General features: G+C 39.3%; 1 protein-coding gene and 1 pseudogene across 2 annotated transcripts; both read right to left on the bottom strand.

Moving 5' to 3' along the window:
* Window positions 1-325: 325 nt before the first annotated feature.
* Window positions 326-12,940, bottom strand: PPDPFL (pancreatic progenitor cell differentiation and proliferation factor like). Of its 2 annotated transcripts, none has more exons than XM_078441419.2 (5): window positions 12,740-12,940; window positions 6,871-6,929; window positions 4,499-4,576; window positions 4,297-4,396; window positions 326-2,814 (listed from the first exon to the last, which is right to left on the bottom strand). In XM_078441419.2, exons 1-5 carry the CDS (start codon window positions 12,748-12,750, stop codon window positions 2,802-2,804), a joined length of 261 nt encoding a protein of 86 aa, XP_078297545.1. In that variant the 5' UTR covers window positions 12,751-12,940; the 3' UTR covers window positions 326-2,801. The 2 variants fall into 2 exon arrangements, with proteins under 2 accessions (XP_078297545.1, XP_060466477.1); XM_060610494.3 differs by lacking the exon at window positions 12,740-12,940 and adding an exon at window positions 7,292-8,891 and having other exon boundaries at window positions 6,871-6,933.
* LOC132664049 (small EDRK-rich factor 1 pseudogene) lies at window positions 4,586-5,111 on the bottom strand (annotated as a pseudogene).
* Window positions 12,941-18,325: the final 5,385 nt, after the last annotated feature.

Genomic DNA, 18,325 nt, shown 5'->3' with positions numbered 1-18,325 from the left:
CAACAAATTACTGGAATCGTAACATATAATTTCACAGAACCTGAGCAAAAGTTGCCAAAACCTAGTTGCATTTAATACAGCCAAGTCAAATAACATTTCATAATATTGAATTAGAATGGTCATAGCACATCTCAAGTTATAGGGAGTTATGACACTCTTAAAATATATTTAGCCCTCACTATTTATTATCTAACCATTAGGCAGCAAAGCCAGGCAGGAGGTGTTTTAACTAAAATAACACAGCTATACTGAGATCTATGTGTGAAGTACTTTTCAAACACAGCCTCAAAGTGTCTGAATTGTAGGAAAATTACATTAGAAGCAATTAACTGGAAGATGTTTTGTTCTCTTTATTTATATCATTCTCATTTTGTAGAAACCCTGGGATAGCACATAACAATTCTTTCAATCTTTAATAATCTTTTAATTCATTTTAATGTCACTTTTCTGAAAGATTCCTCATATATTTATTTTTTAGGATCCCTGTCTATCTCCCTCTCTTTCTATCTCTCTACCCATCCATTCTCACATATATATGTGCATTATTAGCCACTCTAAAATGCTTAATATGCTCATTATAATATATTTGACTAAAATATTGTGTAAAATCCAACTACTTTAAACAATAACAACTTTCAGCAGCAGTAACACCAGTCAAACTAATATAAAAGCAGTAATTTTGACACATTCAAAATATACAAATGCATAGGCAAAATGTAATTTAATGAACATTATATTTCTTGGTGAACAAAGCAAATGTCAACTTGATAACATATTTGAGGAAATTCATCGAGTAACCTAAACAAGGAATCTATTCACACATATACCAAGTGTCCAAGAAAAAAAGAATTTGTTGATAATCTTAAAGTAAAAACAAAACCTCCCACAATTTACCATGTTAGTCTCATCACATTTTTCTCTAACTTTAGAAAAAAAACACTTAGTCTTCAATCCCTGTAATTTAATTTTACAGTAAAGCCAAATGAAATACAGAGCCCAGACATGTCATTAGTCTCTACAAATACATAAAATGCATAGGTGGGCAACACCAGAAAAGCAGTAATGTGTAAATAATGAGGTGCTACTGGGCCAAAGTGACATATGAGTCCCTTCATTGACAGCAAAGTGATAGAGACACACAGAATTGAAGGAATGCATGTCCCATTTGGAAAGAGTAGGAAAAAATTATTCAGTTGTCTCCAGCACAGTAAATGGTCAGTCCTGATATTTTTTCTCATGTTAACACAGTTGGGCAGGAAGACAGTTTTACCAAAAACCATGTGTGCTCTACAGGGTGTTTAATGCAACGATAGTCACATAAAACTAGTGACATTGACCTCTTAGTGAATTCACCACCCCGAATTTCTTTTTTTTTTTAATTTTTTTTAACGTTTATTCATTTTGAGAGAGAGATGGAGCAGAGACAGAGCATGAGTGGGGGAGGGGCAGAGAGAGAGGGAGACACAGAATCTGAAGCAGGTTCCAGGCTCTGAGCTGTCAGCACAGAGGCAGACACGGGGCTCAGACTCACGGACCGCCAGATCATGACCTGAGCCGAAGTCAGACGCTTAACCAACTGAGCCACCCAGGCGCCCCAAACCACCCCAAATTTCTGAAGCCTCACATTTCACATTGAAAAATATTTACAAGCAGTATACAGAAACTTTTCAACTGCAACTCTTGCTATTATCTACCCCATATTGAGGAAAGTAGGGACTATTCTAGCCGATGTAGGAAATATTCATATTCATGAAATGTGACCAGTCACTCATTATTTTCTAATTAGACACGAAACTTATCATATTAGAAAATTTGAAGACACAGAAAAATATAAAGAAAAAAATGAAAACCACCTATAATCCCATCTCCAGAAACACCCACTGTTACCATTTTGGTGTATTTCCTTTGAAACTATTATTATGAATATGTACATTTCTAACAACTAAAATCATATCACATATAAATTATCCTCCTTTTTTACTCAACTTTCTATCATGATTTTATATATTGTTAAATATTATTTAAAATTATGAAATTTAAAGTCTACACAATAACCAATTAGTTATATATACAGTGATATATTTTTCAAAAATGTTTAATGTTTATTTATTTATTTTGAGAGGCAGATAGAGAGAGAGAGAGAATCTCTGTACTGACAGCATAGAGCCCGATGTGGGGCTCGATCACACAAATCATGAGATCATAATCTGAGCCAAAATCAAGAGTTGGACGCTTAACCTCCCGAACCACCCAGGCGCCCCTGCAGCAATCCATTTGTAACAGGTGATGTATCTATGGGTGTGTTTTCTATTTCCAATGTTCGTGATTAAAAGTACAGTTTTGCAACTGTTCTCTACATTTGTGAGTACAACGCCCTTCCGACCATCGTTAGGCACAACGCTTCACTTTTAAGACATAATCATTTGACAGACATATAAAGAGTCTAAGAATTTTTTGGAAAATTGAAAATAACAACTTTTAAACACTCTTTGAAAAATCACATGGGTAAGGAAAAGTTTATTTCATACAAGTCACTACATTTGAAGACTCGTTACTTTTCAAAGCCACGCTTCTCGATAGTCTCCACGTTGCTGATGCCACTTGCACAATCGTCTGTGTTTTGAGGAAACTGCCTAAACTTTCGCTGTCTGGGTGTCTGCAGATCCTGTCTGGGAAATGGGAACTCCAGCAGGTTTCTGTCTTCCTATAATGAAGGAAAGTCACCTGGAATAGCTTAGTACTGAAAGGTGTGCTTCACAGATACAGCAGCTCAGCGGGCAGGATCTTCTGGATCGTCAGAATCAACTATGAGAGCTGCGTAAAGTGGTGAGATATTAGGACGGCCTTCACCGAATTGCTACACACAAAGAGCTGAGAAATGCTTACCCGTACATTACATTGTCTTCGTAGTCAAAGTAAAGTGGAAAAATAAATGAAAGTTACCTAGATAATTCAAATTAATATACTTGGTAAAGAGAGTAAAAAATACATGTTTTCAACAAGCAGCCTCATTTGATCTCTCTGTCTTTGATTTTTAAGTGTGTCAATATATAATTGATTCTATTTCGAATTTATCATATTCATCAAAATCTTTACATATTAACATTAGGACCCATGAAATCCATTATAATTTACTCTTTTTATTCTGTCTAGTAGCTAGTCATAGTCAAGTGTCTAAAAAAAAAATAAGTATTTTAGAACCCATTAGAATAAAAACTATACTACTCAGTGTGTTAGGGTTCAAAATGTGTAGAAACACTTGAACGCAAACCCACCAATTCAATCTCCTATTTAGAAATTGGTGCCACACAGAGGCCAATCAAAACCAGCAGTGGGACTGAAGCAGGTTGTCTAGGACAGCAATTAAATCATTGTTTTTCTGTTTGCTTTGTTAAGGTTGTATCTGATAGTTTTCTCCATTGGAAATTTACTAATTTTCCTGTTTGTAATTAATAAGTATTTTGGGGGAGACACTCTGAGAAGACCTAATTTTTCATACTGGTCTCCACATTTGTTTTAGCATCTATGGATAATCCTTGCCTGGAACAATTATTGTTGTAATATATGTCAAATGGTAATTCTCTATTTCCATCATTCTTTCTACATTTATTAATTAGAATTCTGCAATAAAGAGCTTTCCCTTCTCTCTCATCTGTTCATTTAATTATTTATGTATATCAATGATGATGAACGGATTTTATCTTATTCTACGGCAATTACCTGTTACTATCTTTATTTTGTTGCTGAAATTGTCCCAGATTTGGCCAATTGGTTCCTGTGTCATTTTGACAGACTACATCATGTTTTGAGCCTTTCTTTCTCTTTCACACCATAGGATGGGCCAGGCTCATTTTTTTTCCTTGTCCTTTCCTGTCTGGAACCAACTATTTCTCCAGGGAGCCATGTTTCCTTTTCACTGGAGTAGATAATTGTTATTTGTTTCCTGAAGGTATTGGAGAAAGAAATTTAGAACCTTGCCTCTGATTCCCAATCTATTTTCCCTAAACCATGGTAAAAGTTGGCACATGGCTTTTCAATTTCTCTTTAGTGACAGTATTAGAAAGAGTACTGGTGATTTGGCTGAGGGTTAACAAAATGGGGGGGGGGGGGCAAATGTCTTATCCATCTCAATGCCTCAAGTATGCTTTAGAGTGAAGCCTTCACCACTCTCAAGAAACAACTATGCTTTATCTTGATTGGTTAACATCATAATTACCACCTACATTTATATTGTTTCATGTAAGAGGAAATACAAAACGTTTATCAGAAAACAAACAAACAAAACCTAAAACGTACCTACTGGCAGACAGATCTTTTCTTCTTACATCTGTAAGCTCCGGTTCAGAATGGAAAAAGGATTTAAACCACCAGTCGGATTCTGCCACTTTTGGTAACTCTATCAAATAGAGGTCATATTATCTCCTTACCAAACACATTTGAAAGATTAAAAACAAAGGAAAATCATGAGGATGATGCTGATAAGAAATAAATCAAATACCTTGTTGGGATTTGTCATCAGGTATGACTTTAACAGAATCAGAGCCACTTAAAGAGCTAACTGAAGAAATGCTGGCCTCTGTAGGAAACAATCAGTAAACAAAGAAAGAATTGGCAAACACAGATATATTGTTTATGCATAGACTCTGAAGTAGCAAAGCAGCATGTTTTGAAATAATTTACTCCTGGATCATGAGTTCATGAATTAAAATTGATTAAATTGTCAATGAGTCAAAAAGACTTCCAGAAAAAGGTGTATTACTTTTTTTTTTTTTTAAGTGTAATATAGTTTTGTAAGGATATGCCATAACATGTGACTGTTTGTGCCAGAAAATTTTGACCATAGAGCTTGCGATACGCCTAGCTGGCATAGCACCCAGGTTTTCCAAAGAGTCATCATTTGTCTCTTGTCTGCATAGGCTTTTTCTCATTAGTTGCCTTCTGCTTTAGCTGCATTATCTGAGTCCTTCTGCTCTCTTAAGACATGGTCAAGCTATCCTTGTCTTTTTCCCTTGCGAATTTCCCGGGATTTCTTCGTGATTTTCTGGAGGGCAAGTTCTGGTTGATTTCCGTGGGTCATGCCTACACCAGACCAAGCCTGGAAGGGAGCTACTGGGAAGACCAATGGACTCATAGCATGCTCTTACATTTTCTATTAATAAGGTATATTCCTTTCTATGGTGGATAACTCTGTCTCTCAATCCCTCCATAGATATAGATGTAGCATTTAAAATATAAAAGTCAGCATTTGGGGCGCCTGGGTGGCTCAGTCGGTTGAGCGTCCAACTTCGGCTCAGGTCATGATCTCGCAGTCTGTGAGTTCGAGCCCCGTGTCGGGCTCTGTGCTGACGGCTCAGAGCCTGGAGCCTGCTTCAGATTCTGTGTCTCCCTCTCTCTCTGCCGCTGCCCCCCGCCCCCATGCTCTGTCTCTGTCTCTGTCAAAAATAAATAAACATTAAAAAAAAATTTTAATATAAAAGTCATCAATATGTTAGTATAAAATTAAGAATAAATATTGGAAATATTCTACATTAGAAATATTACATATTTAAATATCCTACAAATATTACATATCTAAATATTCTACAAAGGTAGATTTTCAGAAATAAAGGAATTATTTTTAATTTTTTTAACGTTTACTTTTGAGAGAGAGACAGAGCGTGAGCAGGGGACTGGCAGAGAGGAAGACAGAATCCAAAGCAGACTCCAGGCTTTGAGCTGTCAGCACAGAGCCTGACGTGGGGCTTGAACTAATGAACTGCAACATCATGACCTGAGCTGAAGAAGCCAGACACTTAACCTACTGAGCTACCCAGGTACCCCAAAGGAATTATTATTATTATTATTATTATTATTATTATTATTTTATTTTTGGGACAGAGAGAGACAGAGCATGAACGGGGGAGGGGCAGAGAGAGAGGGAGACACAGAATCGGAAACAGGCTCCAGGCTCCGAGCCATCAGCCCAGAGCCCGACGCGGGGCTCGAACTCACGGACTGCGAGATCGTGACCTGGCTGAAGTCGGACGCTTAACCGACTGCGCCACCCAGGCGCCCCCCAAAGGAATTATTTTTAAAGACTAAACATTTTATTTGCTTTATGGTACTTGTATTTTAAACCTATAAGTCTTTTAAAAGATCAGAATATAAAAATAACTTCTATGGATATAATAACATTAAATAAATGGGCATAGTTTAAACATTTTGAAAAAGAATAAATCAATAGGCCTCTCCAACTTTTATCTACAAACAATCATTGAAATAAGAATTTTCTACTTGTGGACATATTTTCAATAAATGATCATTTGTTCCTGAAATGATCGTTTCATTCTATGGAATTTCTGAATTTTCTTTAATAAGCTACAATTTTCTATTCAGCTATGAATATTCACAGATGGGTAGATCAGTAAAAATCAAACTGACCAAATAGAAGCTGACCTATTATCCATAGCAGAATATGGAAATTTAAAAAATCCTTCAAGCAGAGTCATGCTATCCCTTCTTTTCTCAGGAATAAACAGTATTTTATTTATGTAAAATTATCAGCTTTTAATGTATCCTATCAAGTGTACGATACATGAAATTAAAGCAATTATGAAATATGCACTTATTTTCACTTATTTTAAGAGTTAATGGTTGCATCAATGTGATATAATATAACAGAGTTAAAACAAAGAGATAAACCTTGACAATATTGATTCGAGAGAAGTCTGGAACGAGTTCTATTCCCATTTTCCTCACTGTCACAAACAGTCATCCAGTCTTGTTCCTTAAATTCTGACCAGGACCTGACACATAGGTTAATAACATCCCACAAACATCACCTTAAATCACATTCTCTAGGAGTATCCTCTAGGGATGATACTAACTTACTTCGATAATACTGATTTCTGGCCAGCAGGCAACCAATGGAAGGAACTGACGCCATTCTTCTCCCTGTAAACAAGCACCAGTGAGACTTTAGAACAGTGACAGGGGAAGAGAGGACATTAATCACATGGGGCTTCTTTTCTTTTTTTCCATATATATATATATATATATATATATATATATATATATATATTTTGCAAAGCAACGTAATTTACTGTGTAATAAATATCCGATAAGAAAAAGTTTACACAAAACCGTAATCAAATATACTACAATAAGCCAGAAAATGCAATGTGTATATTTGTTTGGAAAAGCAAGAAAAACTAGATATCCAACTACAAACAATGCCCACAACTTATTCCATCTGAAACAAACCTAAAAGTTAGAGTAAAAGTGTTCACACAGCCACGAAATAGTCACTCACCTATTTTCTCCAATTTGTTCTTTTGAAATAAACGTGTTTTCAGGTTTCCTGAGAAAACACACACGGAAAGAATGGTAGTGATCCAGGAGGGACTGAGTGCCTCAGGCCAAGAGCACTCTGCAGGGAAGGTGGGTGTGCTCTGGGACCCCCGGGAACACCTTATATTTGGAAGGCTGAAACCTGAGCTGTGGCACAACAGAGGGAGGCGAAGCTCTCTGCCTGTCTGCCCTTGACCACGTCAGTGTGCCAACTGGGGCTGCAGGCAGCAGGGACTGACTCTGTAAGGTCATAGCTCATGACTGCTGGTCTCTGCGGGGCAAGAGGTGATGGCCGTGCATCCTCTCAGCCTTCCATTTGATCTCACACTTCTGGGGGAAGCACTACGCTGGGCTTTGCAGGGGGAGGGTGGCTGTGGGGGCTATGGGGGGCCACCCCAGCCAGGCTGCAGGCCAGCTGATGGAACTGTACATGCCCACAGACACAATGATGCAAAGCAGAGCCACAAGAAGAGCTCCCCGAGTCATTGAAGTCCTATGGGACAGGACGTGCGCTGCTGAAATTTATGGGCAGTCCATTAGAAGCTCAGTGAGAATAAGACAGAAATCATGGGTAATGAGGGGAAACCGGTGACTCCATGACATGGTAGCAATATTATTCACTCATTCAAAATCTGTATTTATATTCTAATTTTACTAACGTCCATTATGGGAACTGTTTTGCCATTTCACAGACTCCGTTTGTCATGAGTCAAATCATGGCTCCCCTTTTCACTGGGGCGGGGGATTCTCAATCACTGTTTCAATTTATTGAGTAGCTATTTGTTTCACCAGCTCAAACCACACAAAATTATTTGTGCCAGCTAGGTTCAAATACATTCAAAACACTGATTTTAGTATGCCATCGTGGTTCTTTTTAAATGTCTGGTCCACCTGGTTATGGATCCTTTATGTTGCTAACATTACTTACTTAACGCCTTTTCTCTTTCTGTCTTGGTTAGTTTTGCTAGGAGTTTCCGTATTGCATTGGATCTGCCAAAGAACTGTTTGTTCTTTTCTTTGTTTCTTGATTTTATATTTCATTATTTTCTTTCCTGCTTTTATTCTTCCTTTTACTTACTTTAGTATTATTCTCATTGTCATTTATTTCAAAATATTTTGTCAACTGCCATTATGACATTTCTCGAATGTTTAATTTCAAGATGCTTTTCTTTTTCCAAATCCATAAAAATTTCAAAATCTTTTAGTTTATTTCCAGACCCACTGTATTGTCAACAGAGAATGTTTCATTTTTATTCATTCTTTAAAGTCGTTTTTGGAGATGGCTTTCTGTGTATTTAAGAATAGTAGATACTCTTCATCCACTGCATGCAATCTTGATTTTGTAAGTGTCTATTAGGGCGTGTTACTTAACTTTGTTAAATTACATACTTACCAATGTGTTCCTGCTTGATCTACGAGTTTCTAGTATGATTGCATCATTGAATTCTATCATTTTTAGTTTCTTAGGTTTTGAAGCTATGTGAATAGATGTATACAAAATCACGATAGTATCTTCTCGGTAGATCTTGGCTTTTCTCTTCCTTCATCGGCACTAATGTTTTAGACAACTTTGGTCATTTCCCGCCCCCCACCCTTGATTTTTTCTTTTTCCCCCGGACTCCGACTGGTCTAGGATTAATTTTGCAGCACTAGCTGTTTTGAAAGTAACAGAAGGGTGTATTTCTTTGCATCCCTTCATTTTCAACTTGCTGGTTTGCTTCATCGTGTAAAGCACCCTTTGGCCGTATTATTTTTTCCTAATTTTACATGCATCCTCTGTGTCACAATTATACTTGTTGTCTTTTTAGCCTTCGGTTTCTTGATGAGTTTTGAATGTGTGTTTTCAGGTTCACTGTGAGTGGGAGTCAACTTGTATTGTTCTCTCCCCTCTGCATCACACCCCCTGACTACACCACTGCCCCTGTCCTGGTTAGCGGTACCGAGGTTTTACCTACCTGACTCATGTTTTTGTATTTTTCTGTTATAAAACTACTCACATTTATAGAGGTATTTGTTTCTGTCACACATTAGTATGTGAGTTCCTCAAAGGCAGAGAATACTCTATTCATTTTTGCTTTAGCAAGAGCCACCACCAAACCTGATACATGTAGTAGTTCTTGTTCTAGAAATCTGACAAAACCAACATATTCCTCCTGTGCGTGGTCATGAGGATTACACCTTTTGCTACAAATTTAAATGTCATAACAGGGCTCAGATTCCCATGCTATAACTGTGACATAATAGTAATTTTTACCCAATTGTTTTCTGACTTACTTTTTTTGAATATCTATGCATTAAGTTAGTTTAACCATAGTTTCATTCAGATTTTGTCCTAGATTTAAGTTATGCTGGGGTGCCTGGGTGGCTCAGTCAGTCAAGCATCCTTCTTCGGCTCAGGTCATGATCTCACAGTTCATGGGTTCGAGCCCCGCGTCGGGCTCTGTGCTGACAGCTCCAGCCTGGAGCCTGCTTCGGATTCTGGGTCTCCCTCTCTCTCTGCCCCTCCCCCGCTCATGTCTGTCTCTCTCTGTCTCTCTCAACAATAAATAACATTAATTTCTTTTTTAAGTTATGTTAACATTTTTCTTTGATTCTACTGAGAGAATGCCCGCCCAAGTGTGAGGACACACTACAGGCCAGCATGGAAGCTGGAACTGTCATTCGCAAATTTCTGTTCAGGAAGCCGAAAGACGCTGGCAAATGACTCTTCGTAAAGGGAAGAGAAAATAGATATAAGAACAAAAAAATAAGAAGTACTAATTAAAGTCAACCGCAACCTTTGTGAAAGCTGATCTATTTATCACATGTAAGATACCATTACTCTTTCTAATTGTATTGACATTGAATGAAGCAGTAAATGGGTATCAGATTGTTGTTTTGGAGAGCATGGGAATTTACGGTAAGAAACATGGTCATGCTTGTAGGTAATTTATCATGACCCTGTGCCATCACAGACAAGTGACCAAGTATGCAGTATGAGATCAATGTGTGGCCGTTCTGGAAGACTTACATTGCCTATATCTAATTCCAGTCTGCAGTTACACAATATCTGAGTGTGCACAAAGATGTCAGGGATTTTAAATATGTAGTAACATCCAGAAAAATAAACATGCCATATTAAGCGTCGATTACTCTATGCTTAATAACTTGTACCTGCAAACAAACATGTGTATGAGGTGTTTAAAAAAAAAAAAGGCATGACAGTGTGCACTAAAATACCATTTCATTTCATAAATTTGGTGGAGAAAATGACCAATAATTAGTTACTGAATGCCTCTGGGCCTTCCACACACATATAAAATGGAAATAAGAATATGTTAGTTTATTTGAAATCCAACGCAGTTCCAAACTATATAATTCAATTGTTTGTTTAAATTTCATGTCTGCCTGAATTATGTACAGTCTATGAGGCAATTATCATGGTTATACAAAATAGAAACCAATTCCACGTACAAGCAGAGAAATGAGTTATTAGGAGAAGAGTCGTCAGTTCCTAAAATCATTAGGAGACGTGGAGAGGTGTGGTCTGAAAAGCCAGGTCATCCAGTGCAATCCTGGAAGCTGGGCAGTGAAGGACCTGAGTGGGGGTACAGCAGGAGGCGTCCTCAAACTGAGTTTCCATGGTGCGAGGACCTAGAATTGCCACAGCCACACATCCCAACAGCAGCTGGCTTTCCCCGACAATCCCTCCAAACAACAGGCACCCCAAATGCAGTGTGCCTTCTAACAAGCGGTGTGTTTAGCTCTGCACGGAGAGTGTTGGTGACTACTGCCTAAGAAGGGGAACCGTAAGAACAAAGTACTGTGGCACGTTCACCAGAGAATCCTACCCCCATGTGCCCCTTAGGGGGATAATGAGGGTCCGGGGCTAGGAGTGCCTTTTCTCACTGGCCCTTTGCTCATAAACTTTCCCAACAAATCCTATTTCTCAACACATACCATGAAACGTTTGCACACACTGTCCTGAGAGGTATTTACTACCAGAAAGCGGCCCAGAAGGAATCGGGCTTAGAAGGTGGCAGGAACTAAATACTCTTCCCTTAGCTACGACCAAGTCTCCAACCCAAAGCACCCAGTAGAACCCATCTTGTCTAGGTCTAGATCATGTGCTGACATCCAGCTACATAGAGACACAACATATCCTTGCCGCAAAACTGCTAACTGCACTTTAGGAACTATTCTCTCCTTTCTTTTTAGTATTCATTGGGCATGGTCCACCTAACTGAAGACTACATTTCTCAGCCTCCCTTGCAGCTAGGAATTAGTGTGGGCCAGTGAAATGTGAAAAGGGAGTGGTCCGTCCTCAAGGTCACCTCCTTAAAGACCAATCCACTTGCCTTGGACTTCTAGCCCAGAAGTAAGAGGTCATAACTCACGGGGTGGCACAACTGTTCTTACATCAGAATGAAATGAAATTCTTACGCGGTGCATCTTGTTACTGGTATTCAATTTACACTGCACACCGACCCTTCAAATCCCTCTGACTTCTGTAGTGAGTAGTACAGAGTGCTGGATCCCCCACACGGGAGGGGTCCCCAGATGCCAGAATGCCAGGAGCAAAGACTGAGCTTACCAGCACGCTCCACTGTCCCTATTCCTAACATGCACCTTGCTTTATGGAGCAGTTTTCATCTCATCCACCACCAGCTCTTATTTATACCGTGTACCTGACTTACAAGTCTTCCTTTTCTGCTCTCTTCCCTGACCCCTTGAAGCAAAGGAGAATTCATTTCAATGACTTCCTCGTGTCTTGTTACTACTGGGTGGGCTAATGAGTCACTTGCCAGTTACGCAAATAGTCAAACATCTATATATGTGTGTGTGTGTGTGTGTGTGTGTGTGTGTGTGTGTGTGTATTATCAATCCAGGTCTTGATACTTCTTTGCTTTGGTCCACATTCTCCCTGATCAGTCTCCAAACATTAGTCACAATGTGAAAACGTGGATTGATCACTTCTTAATAAGCCCTGGTCTTGATTCTTGAGGTTCCCCCCACCGTCCGCAAAGCCACTGGGCAGGTGAGTATTCTCTATCTGTGGTCGCCAAATCCGTGAGAGCAGTAATTAGATCCTTTCTGAGCACTATCTCACAGACAGGAGAAGATGGTTTGCATTCTTGGTGCAAAGACCATTTCTCAGTAGGCTCTATCTTTAGGATTCTCTTAGTCGCCAGTTTTCAAAAGTCGCTGTCAGTGTCGTCTTCTGAGAGTAAGGCATCTAAATAAGCAAAATAACTGGCAGAACTCCCCAAGGCTCAGCACCCTGCATTCTCCAGGACTGGCAGGATGGAGTCTGGAGAGCTTGGGAGGAGACTCTCAACAGTTGCTTCACCAAATGCTTTCTTCTTCCTAAATGTTGAGATTAGGTAAGCAAATACACTGAAAGTAATAAATATGCTAGCGCCTAAAGGACTTGTCTTCCATTTTCTCTTGGTTTTATGCTTTGAGGCAGAGACAAATATTCATAATTATATAAGTCAGTGTTTCTGGCTTGTGACTCCTATGCCTGCTGAGTTAGGTACTTTCTGTCCGTAATGACCAATGTAATGAGTACTTGCAGCCATAGGAAACAGTTTGGAGACATGAACACACTTTCTCTTTTGTGTCTTCCGTAGCATCTGTAAGGACAACAACAACAAAATCATGGGATTTATTTTTTTTTTAATTTTAGGTTGTAGATTAGATTTTATTTAAAATTTGAATATTAGATCAAACTCCTAAACATCATTTGTCTTTGACATAGTCTAATCGCTTTCATTTCCCACAAATGCCAAGTCTAAGTACAAGGAGGCTGTGTATTTTGATATGCAAAATAGCAAATACTGATATTTTGATGTTTTGATAGGATCTTTGATACCAAGATCCTAATCTGAATGCATGGAGTATCTGATGATCTGACTGTAGGTGTCTTAGGTTCTGTTCTTAGGAAAACATGTGCATCCACATACAGTTTTACTAGAGACTTCTTTCCCCCCAAACCCCAAAAGAATGAAAAGGGAGTGGTGAGAAAAGGTGCCCTGTGAACTTGCCTTGACAATTTCATAAAGAAAATAGGATGGCACTTCTACGTTGCTCTTAACTGAAGCAAGGCTCCAGGCCTTTGCTCTTGTACATTGATGAGTCTCTGAATGTGGGCTGCCCCAGGGCGACACGTGCCAAGGGAAGGGTGAGTGTGTGCTCAGTTGACAGAGACCCCGGAGGACAGCTGCAACTCACCAGCAGCGAGAAGTCATGGTGGCTGGTGATAAGCACCTTTGTCCTGAAGGGAATCTGGGCAGTGCTGCCAGGTCCCCAGATGCCACCCTTTGCATTGCTTGAGTCAAGTGCTTTCAAGAGTTTGGGGACACCTCTTTGGAGTCTCCAGCAGGTTTCTTTTCCTGGGAAAATTGAGGAGAGGAAGGTGAGTGGAATGCAGTGTAATCCCTGCCAAGGCAGCTGGACTTAAGTCACATCACATAGCTATGCTCCCACCCTTTACTGTCCATCTTGCATTTCTCTGACTCTTGGCTAGCACCTCTGCTAGTCCAAATGACCTAACCTGGAAGGCTTCGCAAATCTTCATCTCTGAGTTTCAAAAGCCACTGCTCATTTTGCCCTTCTTAAGCTGAGGATGTTTGTGTGGGGAAGGCACGTTCCCCAGAAAGACCTATTTTTATGACTGGCTCCTGGACCTGAGCTCATGAAATGTTCCATTTCATAAGAGTGGTTTTGCATTTCTTTGGCCTGGAGCCAAGCTGTGCCAGTTGTCTAGAGGCTTAGTCCTAACAATGTGATTTATGGTGGTCTGGGGTTTCAGCAGCTGAGGTAAATCATGCAGGGGCTATATGCCCACATGACTGATTCTCATTAAAAACCCTGGACTCCAAGGCTGAGATGAGCTTCCCTGACCAGTAACACTCCACACATGTTGTCACGTCTTTACTTGGGGAATTTAGTATGTTCCAAGTGATGCTGTGGGAAGAGACTCCTGGAAGCTTATGCCTGGTTTCTCCAGACTTATACCAACCAGGGGAATTTTGGAAGTCCATCACCATCTATAGGATCCAGCTGGTTTCTAAAGGGGCCAGGCAAATAGATTAAATACATATATGATGGCGACCACCACTCATGCATTCTTCGTATCCTTAGAAGTAGAATTAGTATCAGCCACTCCTCCCAAGGAACAATTTTAAAAGTTCAGTATCTTAGCCATTGTGCGTGGGGGCCAGTTTTGGAGGCTTTTACCTGGACTTTCCCACCAGTAACTCCTATACCAGAGGATAATGACCACTATAGTCGTTCTGCCAACCAAGGAAAGACACTGGGCCCAGTGGACAAAGCAAGTGTGGCCTGGACCTGGGTCAGGGCTCTGCTAATGATCTAGGCTCTATACCATCCACTCTAACAAGGATGTCATGATGATGTTTCTTAGTCTTGAGAATCAACTTCAACATAGTACTTTTGTTCAGAAGTCCTCAACATGTCTATATATTCCCATCCCATGGTGTGTGAATGGCCCTTAGGTCCCTTTGGGGAAGACCTAGGGGGCTTATTTTCAGATACACACTCCATGTTACAGGATCTTAATTCATGGGAACGCAGCCCTCCTTAGATCAATGAGTTCCAGATATGAGAACGGTCTAGGATCCAGAAACTAGAGTGCTGTTAGAATCTTTGGCTTTATCTTAATTGTACACATTAAGCAATATTCCTGAGATTAATCACCTATACTGGCCTTAGGAACACCGTGTTATACAAGCCATCTCACTGTAGGTTAGGCTCCCTTTATGGCCACTCTGACCTTACCACCTATTCTGATATTTGCACTCACTGAGCTTCTCATAGTTAAGTACCATAACCCGGCCTCTTTGGGGGGATCTGGTTATTCCCATTGCAATTAGTGAGTCACATCTATAATATCACCTTTTATTCTGAGTCTTGAACTATAAAATCCTTACTGTGCTTCTCAGTGAATCTGGTGCTTCTCTCTCCAATGCTCTCCTTCTCATTTTGTGAAAACAGAGTATCTCCTGGAAAATGTAATCATTTTGGGTCTTCTGACCTTAAGTAGGATATCTACTCTAGCATGACCATTTCTATCTCAGCCATCGTCCACAGTGATTCTGGAATTCCTATTGACTTTGTTGTTACAGCAGCCCTAGCAAACAAATACACAGAACAACTGTTAAGATGTATACCAATGGTGAACTGGGACAGAACACCAGTGGACAGGGATGCATTAGTATCCATTGTTGCTTCCAAGAATCAGCCTGGCAACATATTGACATTGTAAGATGGTCTTTCCAGGGTGTTAGATCCTATATTGTGAGAAAAGTGACCCTTATCAATAAACTCTCCCATTAGCCACCTTGGCCCAGCACCATAATGCCCAGTGCCATTTGTATTCACCGAGGTACATGTTGGAAAATCCTGCAGCTCCTTTAGAATATACTTCCTTTGCACTTAACATTACCTTCAAGCAAAAAAGGAACTCTGATTTTAATAAAGAAGAGTTGGCCGTTTCTGCAGACACAGAGGTTTTGGGACAATCTTGGCAGTTGACTATGTTTTCTGTGTATTGCCTCAGATGTCCTTATCACAAATCTCAGTGTCTGTTTTGTTTGTTTGTTTTTTGTTTTTGTTTTTGTTTTTGTTTTTGTTTTTGGTTTTTGGTTTTTGGGTTTTTTTTTTGCAACTGGGATCCTGGCCTTGAAGAAGCCAACTTGCCAAGGTCGAGAATTCAATCTTCTTTCAGTTCTAACCCCCTTGGAATTAAGTCTTAGAGACTTACCCTCAGTTTTTTTCTGCCTTCTAGTTGCAGGAGAGAACAGTCCTTTTATATGCTGCCAGGTAGCCATCTGACTTCTTATCGTTCACCTTACATCAGTTAATAATCTTTGTCCTCCTTTTGCAGATTTCCTCCAATGCGTCAGTGATATTCAGCTACAGACAGCTCAGCCCATGCATAGCCTTATTAATCGCTACTTCCTCTGACCCTCTCAGACACCTGAGATGCTGCAAATGCTAACGAATCCCCTTCCACTGGTATCCTGTCCCAGTTCACCATTGGTAAGCATTTTAGCAGTTGTCCTGTGTATTTGTTTGCTAGGGCTACTGTAACAAAGTGTTAGGAACTGGGTGGATTAAACAACAAAAATGTATTTTCTCACAACCGTGGAGCTCGAAGTCTAAGACCAAGGTGTCGCCCACTTGGTTTCTTCTAAGGTCTCTCTTCTTGACCTGTAGATGGCTGTCTTCTCTCTACATCTTCACATGGGCTTCTGTATGTATCTGGGTTCTAATCATCTCTCTACCATGTTAGATTAGGGTCCCACACTAATGACCACATTTGAACTCGGTTACCTCCTTAAAAGCCCTATCTCCAGAGTAGAATCATATTCTGAGGTCCTAGGGATTAGAACTTCAATTTCAGGGTAGGGGGACACCTGGGTGGCTCAGTTAGTTGAGTGTCTGACTCCTGATTTCAGCTCAAGTCATGATCTCATGGTTCCTGAGATTGAGCCCACATCAGGCTCAGCACTGACCGCAAGAAGCTTGCTTGGGATTCTCTCTCTCCCTCTCTGTCTCTGACCCTCCCCCGCTCATACCCTCTCTCCCAAAATAAATACATAAACATTAAAAAAAAAAGCCTTCAATTTCAGGGGAACACAGCTCAGCCCATAACAAACTTCTCAGAGCATGCTAGGTATCATTGGCACTCCACCCATCACCAATGACAGGGGCCACATTGTCAGCCAGCTGAAGGGTGATCCAGCTCTAAACTCTCAGCTCTGCTATCATATTGTCTTTGGCTGGGTTCCCTGGGAAGCAGACTCTGAGATGCACTTGGCAAGGTTTATGGGGCATGCCAGAGGGAAGCCTTGAACATCATCTGTTCAAACCATCTATCTCTTCATCAATTACATTAAGTAACGCTCAGACGCCTCACTAAATAGAAGCAAGATTTCAAACACAAATTGTATGCTAAGGATCAAAATTTTAATCTTGGACATGAATTATCCATTTCATTGAATATCCTGAATTATATCAATTTTGATTCATCTTTACCCATAAATATGAGCATTATCATTGCTGGAAGGTGACACACATAGTTTCTGACATAAAATTTCACACACTGAAGTCATCTTTTCACTGATCACTTGACTAAACTTACACAAAACAATTTCTTATTCAGAATTGAAACCAGACAAAATGAGCTTTAGAAATAGAGACACAAAATGCATTTTTAATAGCCTCTTGTAATTATCAAAGAGCCCAAATCAACCCATATTGCTACAGGCATTCGATTGTACATTATTTATCTGATATAAAAATTTTAAATGAGATCTACATATAAAAATAAAGAGTAGTTTTAACAGCGGTGTTAGTTTATTATACTTTTCATTCTTTATGCCTAATTGAGGATATAATTTTCAACTAGGGTGTTATTTCACTACCATCCTTGTGTTTTTGTTTTTTTTTTTCTCTTATGGAAATAAAGACTGCTGAACTTTCAGATTGAATGTTAGCGTTTATAGATAATCCAAAGCTCAAGATGGAGTTTAAACTTCAGCCCAGGGAAAGCCATGTATCTTGATGAGTTTCATCACAAGAAAGGAAGGGGAAAAAATTACCTTTGGCAGAATCTTCACAAGTTATTTCCAGAAACCATAGAAAATTCACTTGTATTGCAAATCCATTATGATATTATAAAATCATTTTTTTTTATAATCAGGATCAGTAGTTCAAGGTAATTATATAGTTAACTATAGAAAGATATAAGCAATTAATGTTACATTAATCATAGACCACTTTTCTAAAGTATTATTATGTTTATATGTATTTAAACACATATACTCAATTACAAAACCATGCAAGGAGATAGGGAATTTTAGGTGCTTCTATAGTAAATGTTTGTAAAACAACAATTTTAGTTACAATCCAAGGAAAATATTGGTAAAACATTTGCTAAAAACAGAGTTATCTTAATATATGGCAAACCTTCTATCTATGCATATAT

Source organism: Panthera onca, chromosome F2 (assembly GCF_046562875.1).
Source record: "Panthera onca isolate mPanOnc1 chromosome F2, mPanOnc1 haplotype 2, whole genome shotgun sequence".
Taxonomy (NCBI): domain Eukaryota; kingdom Metazoa; phylum Chordata; class Mammalia; order Carnivora; family Felidae; genus Panthera; species Panthera onca.
This window is presented reverse-complemented; position numbering and strand designations above follow the sequence as displayed.

Coding starts and splice junctions, on each gene's coding strand:
- PPDPFL (XM_078441419.2), bottom strand. Junction 4,577..6,870: donor CAGAAATCAGTATTATCGAA/GTAAGTTAGTAT, acceptor TGTTTCCTACAG/AGGCCAGCATTTCTTCAGTT. Junction 4,397..4,498: donor TGATGACAAATCCCAACAAG/GTATTTGATTTA, acceptor TCTATTTGATAG/AGTTACCAAAAGTGGCAGAA.